The sequence below is a fragment of the Hyperolius riggenbachi genome, chromosome 2, assembly GCF_040937935.1.
Source record: "Hyperolius riggenbachi isolate aHypRig1 chromosome 2, aHypRig1.pri, whole genome shotgun sequence".
Classification (NCBI taxonomy): domain Eukaryota; kingdom Metazoa; phylum Chordata; class Amphibia; order Anura; family Hyperoliidae; genus Hyperolius; species Hyperolius riggenbachi.
Window position 1 is genome coordinate 228584443 of NC_090647.1, and position 22617 is coordinate 228607059.

The window sequence follows — 22617 nt, forward strand, 5'->3', positions numbered from 1 at the left end:
TGTTTGTGCTGCCCTGATAAAAGAACCATGGCAACCAGAAGCTCATCAGAATTAGCAAGGCGGATTACCCGCTTAATAGGGCATGGAGAACACTGTGGTGCCATTGGACACTGAGAAACTTTGAGTTCAGCTTGTATCGCTTTCAAACTTATCCTTAGCTGTCGTCTGTCATTCTCCCTATACTTCTAACCACCGTGGGATCATCTGTTTTTTTTTTGTTTTTTTTTAAATTCCCTTTCTACATTATGGTTCAAGGTGGCATAGTGGTTAGCGCTCTCGCCTTAATGTTCTTTTTGCTTAAGTGGTTTGCGCCTTGGATATCTGCCATGCAGGCCGTTTTTGCCCAGTCTCTTTCTTATGGTGGAGTCGTGAACACTGACCTTAATTGAGGCAAGTGAGGCCTGCAGTTCTTTAGATGTTGTCCCGGGGTCTTTTGTGGCCTCTCGGATGAGTTTTCTCTGTGCTCTTGGGGTAATTTTGGTCGGCCAGCCACTCCTGGGAAGGTTCATCACTGTTCCATGTTTTTGCCATTTGTGGATAATGGTTCTCACTGTGGTTCGCTGGAGTCCCAAAGCTTTAGAAATGGCTTTATAACCTTTACCAGACTGGTAGATCTCAATTACTTTTGTTCTCATTTGTTCCTGAATTTCTTTGGATCTTGGCATGATGTCTAGCTTTTGAGGTGCTTTTGGTCTACTTCTCTGTGTCAGATAGCTCCTATTTAAGTGACTTCTTGATTGAAACAGGTGTGGCAGTAATCGGGCCTGGGGGTGACTACAGAAATTGAACTCAGGTGTGATAAACCACAGTTAAGTTATTTTTTAACAAGGGGGGCAATCACTTTTTCACACAGGGCCATGTAGATTTGGAGTTTTTTTTCTTACTAAATAATAAAAACCATCATTTAAAACTGCATTTTGTGTTCAATTATGTTATCTTTGACTAATAGTTAACGGTTTTTGATGACCAGGAATATTTACAGTGATGGGAAAAACTATTTGCCCCCTTCCTGATTTATTCTTTTGCATGTTTGTCACACTTAAAGAGGGTCTGAAGCGAGAATAAATCTCGCTTCAGACCTCATAGATAGCAGGGGCCATGCCCCTGCTAAACTGCCGCTATCCCGCGGCTTAACGAGGGTCCCTGATCCCCCAAATCCCCTCCGTAATGCGGGGGAGCGCTTCCTGGTTGGGGCAGGGCTAACTGTCACAGCCCTGCCCCACGTGCGTCTGTCAGCGCGTATCTCCGCCTCTCTCCCGCCCCTCTCAGTCTTCCTTCACTGAGAGGGGCGGGGGAGAGGCGGCCATGCTCCGTTGACAGACGCGACTGGAGGCAGGGCTGCGGCCGTTAGCCCTGCCTCCAGGAACGACCAAGTGTCGCAGTGAGGGGTTTGGGGGTGAAGGGACCCCCGTTTAGCGGCGGTTTAGCAGGGGCACACGTGCCCCTGCTAACTATGAGCTCTGAAGCGAGATTTATTCTTGCTTCAGAGTCTCTTTAAATGTTTCTGCTCATCAAAAACCGTTAACTATTAGTCAAAGATAACATAATTGAACACAAAATGCAGTTTTAAATGATGGTTTTTATTATTTAGTAAGAAAAAAAACCTCCAAATTTTACATGGCCCTGTGTGAAAAAGTGATTGCTCCCCTTGTTAAAAAAAATAACTTAACCGGTTCAGCACCACAGTCCGAAAATCTCATGCATCCGAGCAACGCTCACCTCTCATTCATTCGCCTATAACTTTATTGCTACTTCTCACAATGAATTGATCTATATCTTGTTTTTTCCGCCACTAATTTAGGCTTTCTTTGGGTAGTACATTTTGCTTTGAATTATTTTTTTCTAAATCTATTTTAACAGTAAGCTTAAGAAAGAAATGAAGAAAATTCATAATTTCTCAGTTTTTGGCCATTATAGTTTGAAATTAATATACGCTACTGTAATTAAAACTCATGTATTTTATTTGCCCATGTGTCCCGGTTATTACACCATTTAAACGATGTCCCTATCCCAATTTATGGTGCCGATATTTCATTTAGAAATAAAGGTGCATTTTTTTAATTTGTGTCCATCACTCTTTATAAGCTTATAATTTTAAATAATATAATAACATATTCTCTTGACATGCATATTTAAAAAGTTTAGACCCTTGGATAACTATTTATGATGTTTTTTTTTTTAATTGTATTTTTATATTTTTTTTTAATAAAAAGTGTATGTGGGTAATTTTTAGTGTGGGAGGGAAACTGCTAATTTTAAATGTAAAATAGTTTGTTTTTTTATTAAAAATGTATGTTGGTGCAGTTTACTATTTGGCCACAAGATGGCCACTGTGAAAGTCCTGGATGCGAACAATCTCGCATCCAGGAACTAAAATGTTGGGGAGAAGTTTCCTGGGGGCAGAAATACCGCGCTCTCTGGAGAGAAAGCGTCGGTATTTCTGCGGGGAAGTTAGATCGGTGAATGGGAATTATATTCCCATTCACTGATCGGGGGGCTAGCTGCGGGCAGCGGGAGCGCGCACGGGGGGGGGGGGGGGGGGCGCGCCTGATCGCGCGCACCAGCCGGCGGCAGCAGCAGTGCCTATCTGGACGAGGAAGCTCGTCCAGATAGGCCGAACTGGTTAACTGTGGTTTATCACACCTGAGTTCAATTTCTGTAGTCACCCCCAGGCCTGATTATTGCCACACCTGTTTCAAGCAAGAAATCACTTAAATAGGAGCTATCTGACACAGAGAAGTAGACCAAAAGAACCTCAAAAGCTAGACATCATGCCAAGATCCAAAGAAATTCAGGAACAAATGAGAACAAAAGTAATTGAGATCTACAAGTCTGGTAAAGGTTATAAAGCCATTTCTAAAGCTTTGGGACTCCAGCGAACCACAGTGAGAACCATTATCCACAAATGGCAAAAACATGAAACAGTGATGAACCTTCCCAGGAGTGGCTGGCCGACCAAAATTACCCCAAGAGCACAGAGAAAACTCATCCGAGAGTCCACAAAAACCCCCAGGACAACATCTAAAGAACTGCAGGCCTCACTTGCCTCAATTAAGGTCAGTGTTCACGACTCCACCATAAGAAAGAGACTGGGCAAAAACGGCCTGCATGGCAGATATCCAAGGCGCAAACTACTTTTAAGCAAAAATAACATTAAGGCTTGTCTCAATTTTGCTAAAAAACATCTCAATGATTGCCAAGACTTTTGGGAAAATACCTTGTGGACCGACGAGACAAAAGTTGAACTTTTTGGAAGGTGCGTGTCCCGTTACATCTGGCGTAGAAGTAACACAGCATTTCAGCAAAAGAACATCATACCAACAGTAAAATATGGTGGTGGTGGTGGTAGTGTGATGGTCTGGGGTTGTTTTGCTGCTTCAGGACCTGGAAGACTTGCTGTGATAGATGGAACCATGAATTCTACTGTCTACCAAAAAATCCTGAAGGAGAATGTCCGGCCATCTGTTCGTCAACTCAAGCTGAAGCGATCTTGGGTGCTGCAGCAGGACAATGACCCAAAACACACCAGCAAATCCACCTCTGAATGGCTGAAGAAAAACAAAATGAAGACTTTGGAGTGGCCTAGTCAAAGTCCTGACCTGAATCCTATTGAGATGTTGTGGCATGACCTTAAAAAGGCGGTTCATGCTAGAAAACTCTCAAATAAAGCTGAATTTCAACAATTCTGCAAAGAGGAGTGGGCCAAAATTGCTCCAGAGCGCTGTAAAAGACTAGTTGCAAGTTATCGCAAACGCTTGATTGCAGTTATTGCTGCTAAGGGTGGCCCAACCAGTTATTAGGTTCAGGGGCAATTTCTTTTTCACACAGGGCCATGTAGGTTTTGAGGTTTTTTCTTCTCACTAAATAATAAAAACCATCATTTAAAACTGCATTTTGTGTTCAATTATGTTATCTTTGATTAATAGTTAACGGTTTTTGATGAGCAGAAACATTTAACCTCCCTAGCGTTCTGGACGAGCTGAGTTCGTCCAGAGACGCTAGAGGGCACCGCTCAGGCCGCGCTGGGCCGATTTTTGATAATTTTTTTTTTTAAACACGCAGCTAGCACTTTGCTAGCTGCGTGTTTGCCCCGATCGTCGCCGCCGATCCGCCGCCACCCGACGCGAAAAAGCCCCCCCCCCCCTGCAGACCCCGTGCGCAGCCTGGCCAATCGCCGCCAGGCTGCGCTTTGGGGTGGATCGGGAGTCCCAGTGACGTCACGATGTCGATGACGTCACTCCGTTCGTCGCCATTGCGACGGGGGAAGCCCTAAAGGAAATCCCGTTCAGAACGGGATTTCCTTATGGGCGTGATCGCCGGCGGCGATCAGAAGGGTGGGAGGGAAAGAGGAGGAAGGGGAGAATCGTGTAGCTAGCGCTAGGCTAGCTACATAAGGAACAAAAATCGGGCGAAAAAACCCTCCCGCGGCCATGGGAATTGAAACGCCCAGCAGGTTAGGTGTGACAAACATGCAAAAGAATAGGAAATTAGGAAGGGGGCAAATAGTTTTTCACATCACTGTAAATACTTAGTCTAGGGAGGAACTAATTCAGTATGGTTTTAGTATGTGGACGGAAAAGGAGTGCTCAATCTTATTCTTATTAAACAAATTATTAAACGGGGTAGTGTTTCTAGCACCATCTGTTGGCAAAATGTAAAATTGCACACCACAAATTTTCAATAAAAATACAAATAATCCCTTAGGGCTCTTTCACATTAGGGCAGATTTTCTGCGTTTCAACGCAAAGGATAAAGTTTGCGTTACCCAAGGTGAAATGAAAGTCCATAGACTTTCATTTTAGCTTTCACATATAACGCAGCCTTTTTGTGCGTTGCGTTCCACTGCACCCAGGCGCAGTTTTTTGGCCAACGCTAGCTTTATGCGTTACAATGTTAGTCAATGTAAAACGCACACTATGCGCGTTTTTAATCCGTTAACGCAGGCAATCAGTCCCAGAATGCAACAGAGGAACAATGTAGAAAGTTGACAACTAAAAGAAAAAAAAATTACCTGCGTTTTTCTATGTGCAGTAACGCATTGAAAACGGATTAAAAACGCACACTCTCTGCAGTGCAACGCATATCAAAACGCAGTAAAAGGCAAACAACAAAACGTATGCTTTGAGCGTTCTCCAACGCAAGCTCTGATGTGAAAGAGCCCTTAGGCCTCTTGCACACTGCAAGCGATTCCGATTCAGATTCCGCTTTTTAATCAGTTTTTACATCCGATTCCGATTTGCAGTTTGCTCCCTGCACACTGCAAATCAAAATCTGAATCGGATGTAAAAACTGATTGAAAAGCGAAATCGGAATCACTTGCAGTGTGCAAGAGGCCTTAAAAAGCATCCCCCCACCCCAGTTACCAAACAATCACAATAATAGTTGCCTTAGGGACTCAACTTTTTTTTTTTTTAATATGTATGTCATGAGGGTATATTCAGTGGCGGCTCCAGGAATTTTTTTTAAGGGGGTGCTATGCAGGTGCTGGACCAATTTCCGGGGTAGCTGATGACCGGCAAAAAAATGGGTGTGGTCATGACCGGATGAGGGCGGGACTAACTGTAATTTAAACTGAACCCGGGGTGAGAGTGATATGGAGGCTGCCATATTTATTTCCTTTTAAACAATTCTAGTTGCCTGGCAGCCCTGCTGGTCTATTTGGCTGCAGTAGTGAACTGAATTACACCAGAAACAAGCATGCAGCTAATCTTGTCAGTTCTGACAATATTGTCAGAAACCCCTGACCTGCTGCATGCTTGTTCAGGGTCTATGGTTGAAAGAATTGGAGGCAGAGGACCAACACGGCAGCCAGGCAGCTGGTATTGCTTAAAAGGAGATAAATATGGCAGACTCAATATTATTCTCACCTCTGGTTCCCTTTAAGAGTGCAACGCAAAGAGGGCCCAAGTTTTGGTGACCCTTTCCTGAGAAAATTCACATAATTGTGCAGGTTTTCTCAAGAAAATACACGTAATGTGAGCAGATTTGTACAAAAAACACGTTCAATAATTTGGCTGATCTGACCCCAATGTGGACAATCGTTGGCAGATCTGCCCCCAATATGCACAATCGTTGGCAGATCTGCCCCCAATATGCACAATCGGTAGCAGATCTGCCCCCAATATGCACAATTGGTAGCAGATCTGCCCCAAATATGCACAATCAGTAGCAGATCTGCCCCCAATATGCACAATCGGTAGCAGATCTGCCCCCAATATGCACAGTCGTTAGCAGCTCTGCCCCAATATGCATAATCGTTAGCAGATATGACCCCAATATGCACAATACTCAGCAGATATGACCCCAATATGCACAATACTCAGCAGATATGACCACAATATGCACAATCCTCAGCAGATCTGACCACAATATGCACAGTTGCCAGCAGCGCCAGCATCACCTGTTGAAAAAGAAAAACCCATTTACTCACCTACAGTCAGAAGACCTCCTGTCCCGACCTCCTTGTGGAGCGCAGCTCCCACGATCCTCTTCCTTCCCGACGTCACGAGACTTCCTGCCTGCATGCTGAGAGCAGGGCTACGGGAAAATGGCCGCCCGAAGCCCTGCCCTGCAGGCTCGAAGTCTGCAGAGCAGGGCTTCGGGTGGCCATCTTACTGTAGCCCTGCTCTGCTGCTTCGGGCTGCCGCTGTGAACTGACTCGGCATCTCTTAGACGCCTGAAGTCAGTTCATGCCAGGGGGTGCTTTGGGGGTGCTTGGACAATTCTAGGGGGTGCTTGAGCACCCAAAAGCACCCCCCTGGCGCCGCCCCTGGGTATATTACTGATATTTCAGTACATAAGGGCTTGCAATTGGACACACAAAAACCCATAACAGAAAAACACACCTTTACTTCAAAATGTTATAATGCCTCCATAAATACGTCATGAATACGGCAGCCAGAATTATCCACTCCTCCCATCGCTTCACCCTGGCAGCTCCCCTCTGTGAATACCTCCACTGGCTTCCTATCCAGTGCAGAATCGGATTCAAGATACTGTCTGGCCTACAAATCTGTCCACAAAACCTGCCCAACCTACATTTCCGATCTTATTCAGAGGTACAGCCGCTCACTCCGCTCCTCCAATGATCTTCGCCTGACTGCCCACCGCATCACCCAATCACATGCATGCCTCCAGGACTTCTCAAGAACTGATCCAACACTATGGACCTCTTTACCTCCCCCTCCTTGATCATCTTCAAGAAGACCCTCAAAACTCCCCCTTTCACTCTGGCCTACCCCCCTCACTAGTGCTCTAAACCTGCAGCTTAACTCTGGTCCCCTACCTTTTGTGTCCCCACCTCTCCCTCTAGATTGTAAGCCTTCGGGCAGGGTCCTCCTCCTTATATCTCCTACCTGTTCATGCACCTCCAGTAGTACACCCATACTATGGATCTGAGTGAACCTAACTTGCCTAATCTCCATGCTCCCATCCAGTGACTGACTAAGCATTACCTTGTACTCCTACTGTTCTATGTGATATGGTTTGCACGTATACCTGTATTGTCTTATTGCTGTATGTCACCCCTAATATGTCCAGCGCTGCGTAATATTTTGGTGCTTTATAAATAAAATAAATACATTGTGCTTGGAATATAAGTTAAATGTTGTGATAGCCGGGACTAATTGGCAAATAAAATGTGTGGGTTTTATTTATAGTAGCATTGCTTATTTTAAAACAGTAGGGCATGGAATTGTAAAAATAGTGTATTTTTTCTTTTCTTTTCTTCTTTTTGTTGTTTTTACCTATAAAGTGCATAGAAAAGAATGACTGAAACCAAGTAATGCCCACAAAAAGCCTGATTTGTGGTGAAAAAAACAAGATATAGATCATTCATTTGCGATTGTCCTGCTTCAGAGGAGATTGGGGCAGGACAGTCGCACCATTCCCCCATGCATATTACCCTGTGGTAGGGTGCGCTGACAAGGTAATATGCATAGCTCCGCCCTCCAAACAGTAAAGTACTCCCTGCTGGAGAGGAAGTCACGGTTATTTCCCTCTGATTGGTGCATACGTGCCATAGACTCCAATGCAAATGATTGCCATCGCTGGTACTGTGTGGCAACGTACTGGAAAATGCTCATCGCCTCTGTCATCGGAACCACTTCTGTCGCAGTGCATTGCACCGTGTGGCTTGCCTCATTGAGACTAATGGCTACTGCGGCGAGGGAGCATACCACAGTGCTAGGATGTGTGAAAGTAGCTTCAATCTCATGAAAAACTCTCCTTTAGTAACATATTTAGTGGTATGATTTTATAATTTTGAAGGAAACTCTAAATATGCATAGTTTTTTTTTGTTTTTGTTCTCTATCTTATTGTGCATGGAAGTCAACTAAATAAGTGGTTTAATGTGTATTTAACAGTTTGACTCCATGAAAAATGACAGAAGAGGTCATTGTTATTGCCAAGTGGGATTATATGGCACAACAGGACCAAGAACTTGACATCAAGAAAAATGAACGTCTTTGGTTATTGGATGATTCCAAAACATGGTGGAGAGTTCGAAACACAGCCAATAAGACAGGATATGTTCCATCTAACTACGTGGAGCGGAAAAACAGCTTAAAAAAGGGGTCATTGGTTAAAAACTTGAAGGACACATTAGGTAAGCGCTTTTTTTTTTTTTTTTTTTTTTTTTTTTTTTTTTTTTTTTTTTTTTTTTTTTAGTATTTAAGCATTTCCTAAATGTGATAGGTGTATATCAACTAAACTTAAAGAATGTATTAAAGAGGAACTCCAGTGAATATAATGTAATAAAAAAAGTGCTTCATTTTTACAATAATTATGTATAAATGATTTAGTCAGTGTTTGCCATTGTAAAATATTTTAAATCCCTGATTTATATTCTGACATTTATCACATGGTGACATTTTTACTGCTGGCAAGTGATGTAGCTTCTGCTTGCTGTTTTGGCAGTTGGCAACAGCTGTAAACAGCTATTTCCCACAATGCAACAGGGTTCACAGACAGGAAACTGCCAAGAGTACGTACTCAGAATTTCTTTGTGGGCGGGGTTTCACTACAATATCAGCCATACAGCGCCCCCTAATGGCCTGTTTGTGAAAAGGAATAGATTTCTCATGTCATGTAAAAGGGGGTATCCGCTACTGATTGGGATAAACTTCAATTCTTGGTCGGAGTTTCTCTTTAAATTGCCTTTTGTGCACAAATAGAAAGTGCCACCAAGTGTTGGATTGCTTAAAATTTGGGAAATGATGAATGGAGATGAGCGAACATCAGCATTATCTGACATCTTACTTCTAGTGAAAATCCTGTGCTTTTAAAAGAGCTTATCTGCCATAGCAATCAGGTGACACGGGGGAGAGAGATAAATTACAACTTGTGATTAGAGACAAATGAAGAGGAATTAGACGAGCTAAACTCACAACACACGTTCACGCTGCATTTCTCTGTTACCATCTGCCCTGTGCAGATCGGGTCTGGTCCAGATAGAGGGATCAGACAGGTTAAACTCTATACATACATGCATGCAGCGTGCAATTCTCTGTTTCTTTCTGTGCTGCACAAAATTGGGTCCAGATGGGGGATTCGACAGTTAAAACTCTTGCATGCATACAGGGCGTTTCCACTGCCCTGTGCTAGAGATCAGATCCACTTTAAAATTAAGTGCGACCCGATGACGTCACACCGCTCCATACCGTACCTGATTGGCCACCAGGTTCCGGGAAGAGGAGCCTGGCAATAGGAGCCTGGAGTCCCACTGGACAGCACCAATCACGCTGAGGTCCCAGGATTTTAGCTACCCCGAGCTCAGCTCATGGTTCTCGCTTCTGGTTATTTACCACCAGGGAGGTAAATGCAGCCCAGAGGACACAAAAACAGTGATGCTAAAGGGAGTCACACCTGGTGTATTGTCTTCGCAAATTAGACAAAAGTAGTGAACTCCAGTAAAACAGCCATCACCGGCACCAACGGGGATTGGCTGATGCCGATAAGTGTAGTTTCTGGCTGCTTGAAAGTAAATGTCAAAAATAGGCTTGGGTAAAAAAAAAGTACTATACCCCACACAGTATACTTACCATAATCGCTGTATTAATGTTGAAATACAGTAATTAAAAACAAATTAGAACAAAGGACAAACGTAACAGAGGTTTATTACCGTATAAAGAAGTGTAAAAGTAGATTTATGCATCTCCCTGGATATTTCCTTTAAAGTGTAACTTATTGACCATACTCCAAGTGGTCTCCTGATTTGATTAGCTTCTATGCGTTTTGAGTCCTAGTAAAGTACATTGCAAATTAAATCATTCATTCATTAATCGCTCAAATGGTGCCTTTACCCATGTCACAAAACGAACAGAACAATATTGTTTTTAGTTGATCTGAATTGCTGAGCAGTAGAATTCCCGTTTGCCAAAAAAGTACATTGGCAGATTAGTGTTTTTTGCAAATTTTTTAAGATGCTGTGGCGAAGCGCTACAGTTATTATTTAGTATTTACTGTATTTTACGGACCATAAGACGCTCCGGACCATAAGATGCACCCAGGTTTTGTGGACAAAAATTAGGGGAAAAAAATCTAAAATCTATACTTATCCTGTTGCGTTCATGGCACAGGGACATCTTATGGACCTTTCCCCCCCAAATTATGTCTACCTTGTACCTTTTGTGTCCCTCCTTGTGCTACTCAGCCCTTGTTTTGTCCCCCTATGTCAGTCCTGTGTCCCCCCATGGCCTTCCTGTGTTTATTCTGAGTCCCCCTCTCTGTTATGTGGATGTCCTGTGGCTTGCAACTGCATCTCCCACATGGCCCCCTTCAGATGCCCGGGAACACCGGCCAATCAGATCCCCACCCACCGCACAATGCCTCAGCGTATCACTCACTTTAATTGCAATTTCCACGTGGCCTCCTCCCATAGTCCTGCTTCAGATGCCGGCCATTAATGTGGCACTCGCTGAGATCGCGGACCATCGGCCCCCACCTGATTGGCTGGCGGCTTCTCATAGGGACAGTGGAGGTAGAAGCCCGGAAACATCAGGCCAAGTGGAAGTGTGACGGCAGGGGTCAGCGTGTCTGGTGCTGCAGCGGCCGTGATGGACAGCACACCCACATTAATGGCCGGCATCTGAAGCAGGACTATGGGAGGAGGCCACGTGGAAGTTGCAATTAAAGTGAGTGATACGCTGTGGCATTGTGAGGTGGGCGGCAGGGATCAGCTATCTGACCGCAGTGTTTGTGTGGGTTCCTGGCGCTGGCCCCAATTGTTACATTTGGACCATAAGACGCAGGTACTCCCCAACCCAATTTTGGGGGAGAAAAAGTGCGCCTTATGGTCCGGAAAATACGGTATATACCACCAACATCTTCTGTAGCACTTTACACAGTATGTAGTCATGTCACCAACTGTCCCTCACAGTTTTAAATCCTTTTTATTTTCTAAATCATTTATTAGGTACAAAGTGCCAATTTTGAATGTAAGTCACTTTTTTTTAATAGAATGAACATAGTGCTATTGTCTAGCAGACCTACCCAGCCAGTTAATGTCAATGAAATTTAGGTGGAGATTACAATTCACTTTGTGTCTGAGGACTAATCAGTAGCGTTAAGCCAGATTTTGCATTCTAGCAAAATCAGATGCCCTGTGCAAGTACCTGTACACAACCTTTACATGCAGAAATTGTTTTAAAATGTTGAATCCATTGCCATGGATCCCCTGTTTGTCCATGACTTGCTTTGTACAATAATTTGGAATGAGCCTCTTGTGCAGTTCTTTTCTTTCCTCTAAACGGCTAAAGCCACAGATCATTGGAACCAGTGTATTTCACAGTTTACAGACTGCCTTATATTATGAGAGCCAGCATGACTCGGGTTCCATTTTTGTCACCAAGGTACCATGAGACGTTGGGACCCATTTTTTATGTTCATTTTGTTCCACCCTCGCAGACATCTATTGAGAAACCCATCTAAAGTAATTTATTCTACTTAAATTGATGTGATTATATTTTCTTTATTTTTCACATTCTTAAATACACTGGAAAGAAGTGGATGTGTTGCTCAGAACACCTAATGATATTTAAGCTTTCATTTTATCTGTGTAGATAATGTATAGTAACCGAGGAAAGCACTTGATCGATTTACTGTTGGCAGCACAAACATGGGCCTTAGATTTAATACAAAAGGTCCATTATTTCAGATTGCAGTTTGACAGAATGCATCACTTTTTTTTTCTCCTTCTCTTAATAGGTCTGGGTAAAACGAAAAGGAAGACTAGCACAAGAGATGCCTCACCAACTCCTAGCACTGATGCAGAATATCCATCAAACGGTACCAGTAATGATCGAATCTATGACTTAAACATTCCAGCATACGTAAAATTTGCATATACAGCAGAAAGAGATGATGAACTGACTCTTGTGAAGGGTGCAAGAGTCATTGTCATGGAAAAATGCAGTGATGGCTGGTGGCGCGGAGCCCTCAATGGACAAGTTGGATGGTTTCCATCAAATTACGTTGTAGAGGAAGTTGATGAAGCAACAGCAGATTCCCCTAGCTTTCTCAGTTTGAGGAAAGGTGCATCAATAAGCAATGGTCAAAACACTAAAATTCTTCATGTTGTTCAGACTCTGTACCCATTTAGTTCAGTAACTGAGGAAGAACTGAACTTCGAGAAAGGAGAAATAATGGAAGTAGTCGAGAAACCTGAAAATGACCCTGAATGGTGGAAATGTAAAAATTCCAGTGGACAGATTGGCCTTGTTCCCAAAAACTATGTTGTCATTTTAAATGATGGCCCTTCTCTAAATAGTTCACATGTTCATCAAATAAGCTATACTGGCCCAGCCTGCATAGGACGCTTTGCCGGAAAACCATGGTACTATGGAGAAATCACAAGACATCAAGCAGAATGTGCCCTGAATGAAAGAGGAGCGGAGGGAGACTTTCTTGTTCGAGACAGTGAATCTTCTGTGAGTAAACCTACTGTTTGGTGTTACAGTTAGAGAGGAGAAAATCGTATTAGTTTTTCTTTACTAAAAGTGGGATTGGGAACGCCTTACAAATGAGTAAACCAGAACTATCCTTTACTATTAGGGAAATAACCCCATACACAGACTCTTAATTATTAGTAAATATGTATCAATACATATATAACTACTGTAATAGAAAAAAGCTCACTGCAGATATAAAAACACATCATTTATTGATAACTGAGTAAAACCCATTTCAAATACAAGAAGAGCCAGAGGTGCTATTGGTATTTGCTAGGGGGTGGCAGAGATGCAGCTTGAGGGTGGGGATGAGGAGACCCAATCACGATTTGGCCCTGCAGCCATTGAATGCAATCTCTCCAAACAATGCAAGTGGAACCACCCCCATAGGGTTCCTTTGTTGCAGCATTTTGCCAGTCAGCAGCGATCTGAAAGTGCTGTAGTGGGCCTCGGTCCTTCAAGTGAACCTCCAGACTAAAAATCTACTCGGCAGCACTGAAAAGGCTTGGTGTTCTTTGAACAGTTTTACAGCAAAAGAATTTTTGTTTTTCTTACCCAAGCCTCATTTGTAGCTGCACAGAAGCTAAGCTTCACCCCATCATAGAAATCTGCCCGGGAATTTTTCCTCTGATGCTGTGCAAAGCATGATGGCATTTCTGATTATGTTCTTGTTCTGCTGTTTTGGTGCAAATTTCGAATTTGAGATTTGAAGCCTAGCGCGCACAGCTGGGAGGGGTGATCAGGACACAGGACAGTTGGAACTGTGTCTCATGCTCCCTGTCACCTCCTTTCAACCAAAAAGATGGCTGCCCCATGAAATCACAAACATTTGTCTGTCAATTTAAAGCGGTATTGTCACCATAAAAATCAAATTTCAACAGCAACTGGTCTGAGTATATTAAGTGATAAAGATGCGAATCCTGCATTCAAAACTTGCAAAACCTTTTCTGCTGTTATGGTTTGGAGATATCACATACTTTAGGAGCACTGGCCCTTTAGTAGTCAGTGCCAAACAGTTGAATGCTGGGGGTTCTTTTTATCTATAATATATTCCTCCTCTTCCATTTACCGGTATTTCCCTGCCTAGCCTATCTGAAACATCATCCTCTGCTCACTTGTGTTTACAAGCAAGGCTGAGGTGACTCAGCGATTTGGAGAAGAAAAGAAAAAAAGACAGTGCAGTTCCTAGTATACACCTCAGTGGGAGTGTCTGAAGACTCTGGGAGGAGGGCAGCTAATGAATACACAATGAGCAAGAGAAGGGAGGGGGGAAACAAGAGTCAGGGAAGATATGTCAGTGTTAGCTTAGCAAGATGGCCACTGCCTAGAATAGGATTTTCTGTGTTTCCTTTATAAAATTCACAGGAATCATTATGTGGATAGCACAGTACATCTGTTATGTAAGTAGAACTAGTATTTATCTACTTATCTATGTGTATTTATTTCTAGTTTAGCATGAGTGTCGCTTGTTCTTTAAAACAGGATGGGTAAGAGATTATATTACCTATTTACTTTAATCAACATAACTAACTTAACTTAATGACCGTATATTTTAGGCCAGGCATGGGCAAACTCGGCCCTCCAGCTGTTACGGAACTACAAGTCCCACAATGCATTTGCCTTTATTAGTCTTGACTGTGGCTGTCAGACTCCTGGAATGCATTGTGGGACTTATAGTTCCTTAGCAGCTGGAGGGCCACGTTTGCCCATGCCTGGTTTAGGCTGAAGTTCCTCTTTAAGGCCATGTAATAGGGTAATTACATTGTAGCTAGTTAGGGAGTAGCTTGGACCAGAGTTAGTAGGTTTGAAGCTGGAAGACCTCGCTCTCGGGTATTTGAGTAAGGGACCTAGGAGACCACTGGGGAGAACAAGAAGAACTTCAAATTGCAGGTCATAAGGGACAGACCATTGTTTAAAGGGAATTCGAGGTGAGAGGGATATGTAGGCTGCCATATTTATTACCTTGTAAAAATTGCCAGTTGCCTGGCAGCCTTTTTGAACTTCTGGCATAAGTAGTGTCTGAGTAAAATCCCTGGAATAAGTATATGGCTAATCCAATAAAACATGAGTCAGCTTAGTCAGAGTACCTGATCTGCTGCATGGTTGTTCAAGGTCTATGGCTAATTGTATTAGAGGCATAGGTTCAGGAGAACTGCCAGGCAACTGGTCTTGTTTAAAAGAAAATAAATATGGCAGCCTACATATCCCTCTCCCCTCGGGTTCTCTTTAAGGGTATTTGTTTGTGTTAGGTAGTGTGATGGGATTTTGGTGTTCATTTAATCTATATTAAAGGACAACTGTAGTGAGAAGGATTTTGACGCTGCCATATTTACATCCTTACTAGTTGCCTGGCAGTCCCGCTGATCCTCTACCTCTAATACTTTTAGCCATAGACCCTGAATAAGCTTGCAGCAGATCGGGTTTCTGACATTGTCAGATCTGACAAGATTAGCTGCATGATTGCTTTTGGTCTGATTCAGACACTGCTGCAGCCAAATAGATCAGCAGGGCTGCCAGGCAACTGGTACTGCTTAAAAGGAAACAAATATGGCAGCCTCCATATATCTCTCACTACAGTTGTCGTTTAAGTAGTTCTATGCACTTAGTATAACTACTCCCAAATTTAAAGATTACCTTCAGTATAAAAGAGCCTGTTCTGCCAGGGTCTGTCTTACCTGATTGGCCATAATTCATTAATTCATGTTCTGCTGAGGCTCTGGCCACACCCATATGCGTTGCTGCGACCTGCCAACAGCTTGGCCGCCGCAGCGTAATTAGTGGCTTCTCTGCCGTCTCAGGCCACGACAATGCAGATAGTTTCCCAAGACCTTCAGAAACATGGTCACAACTGCATTGCTGAGGAGTGGGACAGATGGTCACTTGTGAATGAGTTAGTCCAGGGCTTTTCAATCTTTTCACTAATTGTACCACTTTTATCACCTGAATATGTACAAGTACCACCCGTGTGCCTGCGCAGCAGAGCACACCCAATCATGCTTGACTGTTTCCACCAGAATTCAAGCGGAGAGCTGCTACTGTGTATGTGAGTATGCTGACAAGGAGATCTTTGGTGTCCTATCACTGGATTCCCTCTACTGTGGAGGAATGGGGAAGCCCCTTTAGCCCCCGGGGTCCTCACTGTGCTGCCCTGCAGAATAGTTCAGACCTCAGATCAGCTGGAACCTGACTGACACTATGCACCATTCGCCTGGCTGTCTCTTCACCACTGATCTGAGGTCTGAAGTATGCCACAGGGCAGCACAGACAGCGGGGAGTGAGCGTGGGGGAGCTGAACTTTGTGGAGGCAAGATGGGACCAGGACAAGTGGCAGGCAAACCTGAGGTGTACCACCTGGCCAACAGCAAAGTACCACTGGTGGTACGCGTACCACAGGTTGAAAAGCCCTGAGTTAGTCGAGCAGGTAATTAACCCTGACTGCCTCCCAATTCTGCATTGCTAAGACAGAGACTGGCATGACACGTTCTGCCTTTTGTACTGGAAGTGTTCAACTATGCATGTATATGGTGCATAAGATGGAATTCTCTTGTGCCTTATGATATTGTGTTTTTGTAGGTGCTATATAAAATTGTAAACTATCATGAATTCCTTTCCTTAAAGTGTAACTGTCAGGCATAAAATTAAAAATCTATATTCTTTTTTTCTTTCTGGTAAACAAGTAATAAGGATGCTAACCAGGCAATCCAAAAGTTACTTACTTTTACTCACTCTTACTTTTCTTGTCCATAAAAGATCATTCCTCAGTTTCACTGGCTCTTATTTGGTAAATATGCTGCACAACGGAAGTTGCAGGGCATGCTGGGTTATCTTTTTTTTTTTTTCTTCTGTACTTTCCCCTCGGAAAGTATCTAAAAAAACCAAACAAACAAACGCATATATATAAAGAAGATAAATACTTACATAACATGTATTACACTGTCCACATTTTTATTTTTGTGATTTTTCTATAGTAAAAAAAATAGATATATATCTATCTTTCTTAGGATTTTACATTTTGACTGTCTTTCTTGAAGCCAATCCTGACATAATTTCCTGCCTTACTCTGTGTATCATCCGCCCTCCTACCAGTCTTCAGACACTCCCACCAAGCTCTGCAATAGAAAGTGCATTGTCATTTTGTGACTCTGCAGCTTCTCAGCATGAGAAATATTGGTCAATCAGAGAGGAACACAGGTGTGGGAGGGGTAAAGCGGGAAAGAAAGAGTCACCACCTGTCACTGCTACCCATCATACCCATCAGATCAGACCCTCATCTGCCCCTTGCAGGCACTCAATCACCCGCCCACACCCTCAGATCGCCCTCAGACCCCCCCTAATCACCTCCCCAATGCATTGATTGCATCTATTCCCCACTCTAATCACACCCTGAGACACCCATCAATCACCTCCTGTCACCCCCTAGCACACCTGCCCATCAGGTCAGGCCCTAATTTGCCCCGTGTGGGCTCCTGATTACTCGGCCAAACCCTCAGACCCCCTTCCGATCACCTCCCCAGTGCATTGATTGCATCTATTCTCCCCTCTAATCACCCCCTGAGACACCCATCAATCACCTCCTGTCACTCCCTAGCACTCCTACCCATCAGATCAGGCCCTAATCTGCCCTCTGCAGGCTTCTGATCACCCGGCCAAACCCTCACCCGCCCCACCGCAGTGACAGAATTTATTTTTTCTGATCACTGCAAAAAACACTGTACAATAACTGTGGCGCTGTAAAGATCAGTTTTGATTTTTTTTTTTTATCAAAACTCAGTGACCACAGCTTTCTACTTCACAAGTACTCCCTTTTGCTAGGTAGGTGCTCTTTTTCCTGGGCAGTCTCAGAGGAATACCCCCTAAATTTAGCAGTCCACCATGGCAAAAAAGGGGTATTCCGCTGAAGAGACTGCCGAGATTCTGGCCCAGTGGGGTGAGTGCGATTGGGAAGCCTCATCCGACGAATCATCCGGGTCAGAATACAAACCGGTGAACAGCAGTGGCTCTCTGACCGATGGCAATGACGAGGTTGAGGTCCCGGCTAGAGCCAGGCGTACCACACCCCATGTCACTGGACCGTAGGATCAGACTCAAGGACAGCAGAGTGGTCTTAGCGCTGATGCGAGTTTCCTTGGTGAGGCATGCACCAGCAGCGTAGCATCTCCTGGACCTAGCACCAGTACTACCGTAGACCCTGGTGAAGTGGCGAGCACCAGCATGGTAGTAGAAACTGGTTCGGTGGCACGTGCATTAAGACCAGAGTCGCAGCCACCAGCAAAACGGGCCCGTACTACCCATAGTCTCCCAGAGGTGCTGGCAAATCCAAATTGGCAATCCCCTGATTCCGCCGCACCCGTACTGCCCCCTTTCGCCGCCCAGTCTGGAGTCCAGGTGGAGATTGTGTTCCTTTCCTATTGTTTATAGGGCATTCCTCAAGCCAAATACTTTTTTGTTTTCGTTTTAATACTCTTATTCCCTATAAACTAAACAAGCCTCGCCCACAGGTTTTCAGAGAGCCAAGGCATTTTCAGACAGTAGCAAGGGCTCATGGGAGCTCAGCCTGGGCAGGAGGAGGGGGAGGTATTACTAGCCAGAGATTTCAGAGGCAGAGGGGAGGAGGGAGGATTAGGTTTTTTTCACAAGCTGAGTGCTCGAGATGCAGATAAGCTTGCCTGTGTGTAATGTTTACAAACAACATGGCTGCTGTCATTGTATCACAGGAAGAAGTAATCATATTCTATTGAAGCTGTATGCAGCCAGATTTGCTGTGTAAACTATTTAAACTTTAGATAAGATATATAGACAAGTTACTTGTTATAGTTAGTTTTTCATCTCGGATCCGCTTTAAAGAGGAGCTGTTAGGTATAGGGTCTCAGAGAAAATAAACACATATATCAGTAGCTAAACATTGGCTGTACTTACATTACATATGCATTTCACTGTCCACCTTTGGATTTCACAGAATCTTTATATAGTATTTGCAGAGAATGATGCTCCTGACAGCTCATGGCAGGTTCCATGTTTGTCTGTCTCCTATGAAGCCAAATGTGTCGTCATGTCCTGCCTGCTTCCTGATGATTCACTCACACAAAAGATCCATAATGTAAAACACTACTGTGCAGTGAATATTAACCACTTCACCACTGAGGGGTTTTACCCCTTGAACACCAGAGCAATTTTCACCTTTCAGCACTCCGTCCATTCATTCGTCTATAACTTTATTATTACTTATCGCAATGAAATGAACTACATCTTGTTTTTTCCGCCACCAATTAGGCTTTCTTTAGGTGGGACATTATGACAAGAATTATTTTATTCTAAATGTGTTTTAATGGGAAAATAGGAAAAAATGTGGGAAAAAAATATTATTTTTCAGTTTTCGGCCTTTATAGTTTTTAAATAATGCATGCTACTGTAATTAAAACCCATGAAATGTATTTGCCCATTATTCCCGGTTATAAAACCATTTAAACTATGTCCCTATCACAATGTTTGGCCCCAATATTTTATTTGGAAATAAAGGTGCATTTTTTTCAGTTTTGCGTCCATCCCTAATTACAAGCCCGTAGTTTATAAAGTAACAGTGTTATACCCTCTTGACATAAATATTTAAAAAGTTCAGTCCCTAAGGTAACTATTTGTTTTTTTTTTAATTGTATTTTTTTTTTTTAAATTACAAAAAAAAAAAAAAAAAAATTGGGAGTGTGGGAGGTAATGAGTTAATTTATGTAAAACAATTTATTTTTATGTGTAAAATGCATTAGGGTGTAGTTTACTATTTGGACACAAGATGGCCACAGTGAGTATGTTTACATGCGACCTGTAAGCGACCGGAAGGACGCTTACAGGAAGCAGTAGGAGGCTGGGAGACTCACAATGATCGCGCTGTTTCTGAAAGAAGCAGCAGATCATTGCGGGAGCTTAGATCAACGAACGGGAATGGATTTTCCCGTTCATTGATCTCCGGGCGAGCGGGCGGCGGCGTGCACGAGCGGCGGGTGCGCGCGCACGAGCGGCGGTAGCGCGGACAGCGGCGGTAGCGAGGAAGGTACGGATTTCTCCGTCCCTGGTTTTTTAGGAGGGAAAAAAGGGACGGAGAAATTCGTACCGCCGGGGGTAAAGTGGTTAATTAGCCATGTGGCTAGGAACAATAGCGGACTCCTGCAGTTTTTTCAGTGTTGTGAGCTGCTGCTTTTGTAACAGGAGCCCTGTAACTTATCACTAGCAGCCGAGGGGAGGGCCCCAGAATGCTTTGCTGTATGGTATGCGGCTCTCGGCTTCTTAAGAGCTTGGGTCTAACATCCTTGCAGTTCAGCACACATCAAAACTAAGAGAGATTTTTAACTTCAGTATTGCCTTTTTGGCTTCCTTCTAAACTGTTTAACAAAGGAGAATAGAGGTTTAAATTAGCTTTTGCAGCCTGACAGTTACTCTTTAAGGGGTTTTAAGACTGCAGTCCTTAAGTGGTTAAAAGGGGGGAAAAAATCCCTCCCAACTCGAGGTGGCAATCAGATAAAAAATTCCTGGATCAACACCACTGGGAATTGCCTAGTAATTATAGCTTTGTATGTTTTTTCCAATGCAAGGAAAGCATCTAAGCCCCCCTTAAACGTAGATACAGAATTTGCCATAATTATCGGTACTGCCTGTGGTAATACATTTCACATTTTAATCACCCTTCTTAAAGAACCCTTTTCTAAATAAATGGCAAAAACTTTTTCCTCCATGCGCAGATCATGTCACCTTGTCTCTGAAAAAGTACTAAAAAATAGTTGGGAAAAAAGTAATGTCAAACTTATTTTGAGTTTTTTCTTGAATGGAGGGAGCTTTAAAAGTACTTTATTGTTAAAGGGAATCTGAGACTGGGAGATATTAATAAATTATACATAACTGGGGCTTCCCCCAGCCTCCTCACAGTCCTCCTACGCCATCTAGATCCTCTGCTATTTGGCCTGTAAAGTCCGTCTGTCTGCATACAGAGCATGCGTAAACCAGCTGCGTTCGTGAATCCGTGGCCGGGATTGTTCTGTGCTTGCGCAGTACTACTGCACAGGGGCAGAACGCACCTGGTGATGGTAGCACAATGGGGTAAGCGCAGCTGGACTGCGCGTGCTCCGACTGGCCCCAACTGAAGGACTTAATGGGCAGAATAAAGAAGATCCAGGTGGCGTAGAAGGACGGCGAGGGGGAGAATAGCCTGAAGGGGCTGGAGGAATCCCCAGGTATGTATAATTTTTTTTTTTTTTTTTATATATCTTGACGTATCGGGTACACTTTAAGGTTTGTAAATGTAAAAAACATAAAAGTGTTTTTATTTTCTGTCATGAGCTGAAACTTTTTTTTGTTTGGGAGGAAATAGGTAAGCATCTCTGTTGCCAGCGTATCTCAGATAAAATTAGAGACTGCTTTATTTAAAGTAGATAGAAACATCAATGCATCTATCTGTAGGAAGTAGACTGGCAAGGACTTATGACAGGGAAGGACAAACGTATATAGAATTTACAGTGCTGTCTGTTGCCATGGAGGGGCAGAGGGAGAACGAGTGGTGCATGATGGGGCGGATTTCCGTAGGTGAGGGTGCAGGGAGAACAATGCGATCGGGCCTTAGATTGCTGAAGATCTAGCATGGCGGACAATTCTCTTGATTCGCTGCTGTGGCAGTCTTTATCGTCCGCCATGGCTGAGTTCTTTCCTTTGTGCACATAGCATAAGCCACCAGATGTGATTTTTAAAGTAAACATAAGAAAATAAAAGCATTGATACTTACCTGGAGCTTCTTTCAGGCCGGGGGCTCCTTCGCCCTCCGATCCTCCGCTAGCCCTTGCAGAAAGCTCCTGGCCACGGGAGTGCAGCCAGTCTGCACATGCACGTCAGAGTTCAACTGGACAAATTTACCGGGCCAGCTAGCGGTGGATCAGAGTTGCCCCGGATGGGGGGGGGGGGGGGGGGTAGCCCACAGCCTGAAGGGGGATGGAGGCGCCCCAGGTAAGTAATCAGGGCTTTTATTTTCTTTGTCTCAGGTACACTTTAAATAGCCTTTTCTATGTGGTTCTTAGGATTTGTCCAGCTGTGTCCTGTCTTCTGTTTGCAGGGCCCATAAACAGACAAGTGTCTGCTGAAACAGCCTTGTAGACAGGCCCTGGCTAAAATGTTGTTGCTGCAAAACTGAATAGGTGAAATTCCATTCACAGCTCAATGATAATGTCATAGAGACCTACCTCCTGTTCAACCAAAAGTTTGAATGGATTGAATCCTCAAGCAAGAGTGATTGGCGTGACAGTCATTCTTGAAAGACTGTCAGTTTGGTTGACCAACGTATCATATACTTTAATTCTTTACATAAAATTATGTAGCCAGGAATGGGATGAATGTGGAGAAGGAGTGTCCATGATCATTGACAGGAACTGGTCAGTTAAGATATGCTGGAAGGAAGACACGGTCCTGGTACTGTACATTTAAGTACTTTATTTGTCAGCTTGTTCGTGAGGTCTTCACAAGCACGTGTGCAAGCGTCCTCCAACGCGAAACAGTTGTAGTTCCTGTCCTATATTCCACTCTGCACCCACCTTCCTCCACCTGGCTTGCCTTGACTTCACTTAACTTTGTTTTTTAATGTGATTATCTGACAATTAATGCCGGTAAATGGACAGTGCCAGGATCTTGACTTCCTTCCTG

General features: G+C 43.7%; 1 protein-coding gene across 1 annotated transcript in view; it reads left to right on the forward strand.

Moving 5' to 3' along the window:
* NCK2 (NCK adaptor protein 2) overlaps positions 1-22617 on the forward strand; it is a 63726-nt gene that overhangs the window by 35158 nt on the left and 5951 nt on the right. The window contains exons 2-3 of the mRNA XM_068265294.1: positions 8365-8606; positions 12206-12927. Coding sequence (XP_068121395.1) covers positions 8381-8606; positions 12206-12927 — 948 coding nt within the window. The 5' untranslated portion in view covers positions 8365-8380. The remainder of the gene's footprint in view (positions 1-8364; positions 8607-12205; positions 12928-22617) is intronic.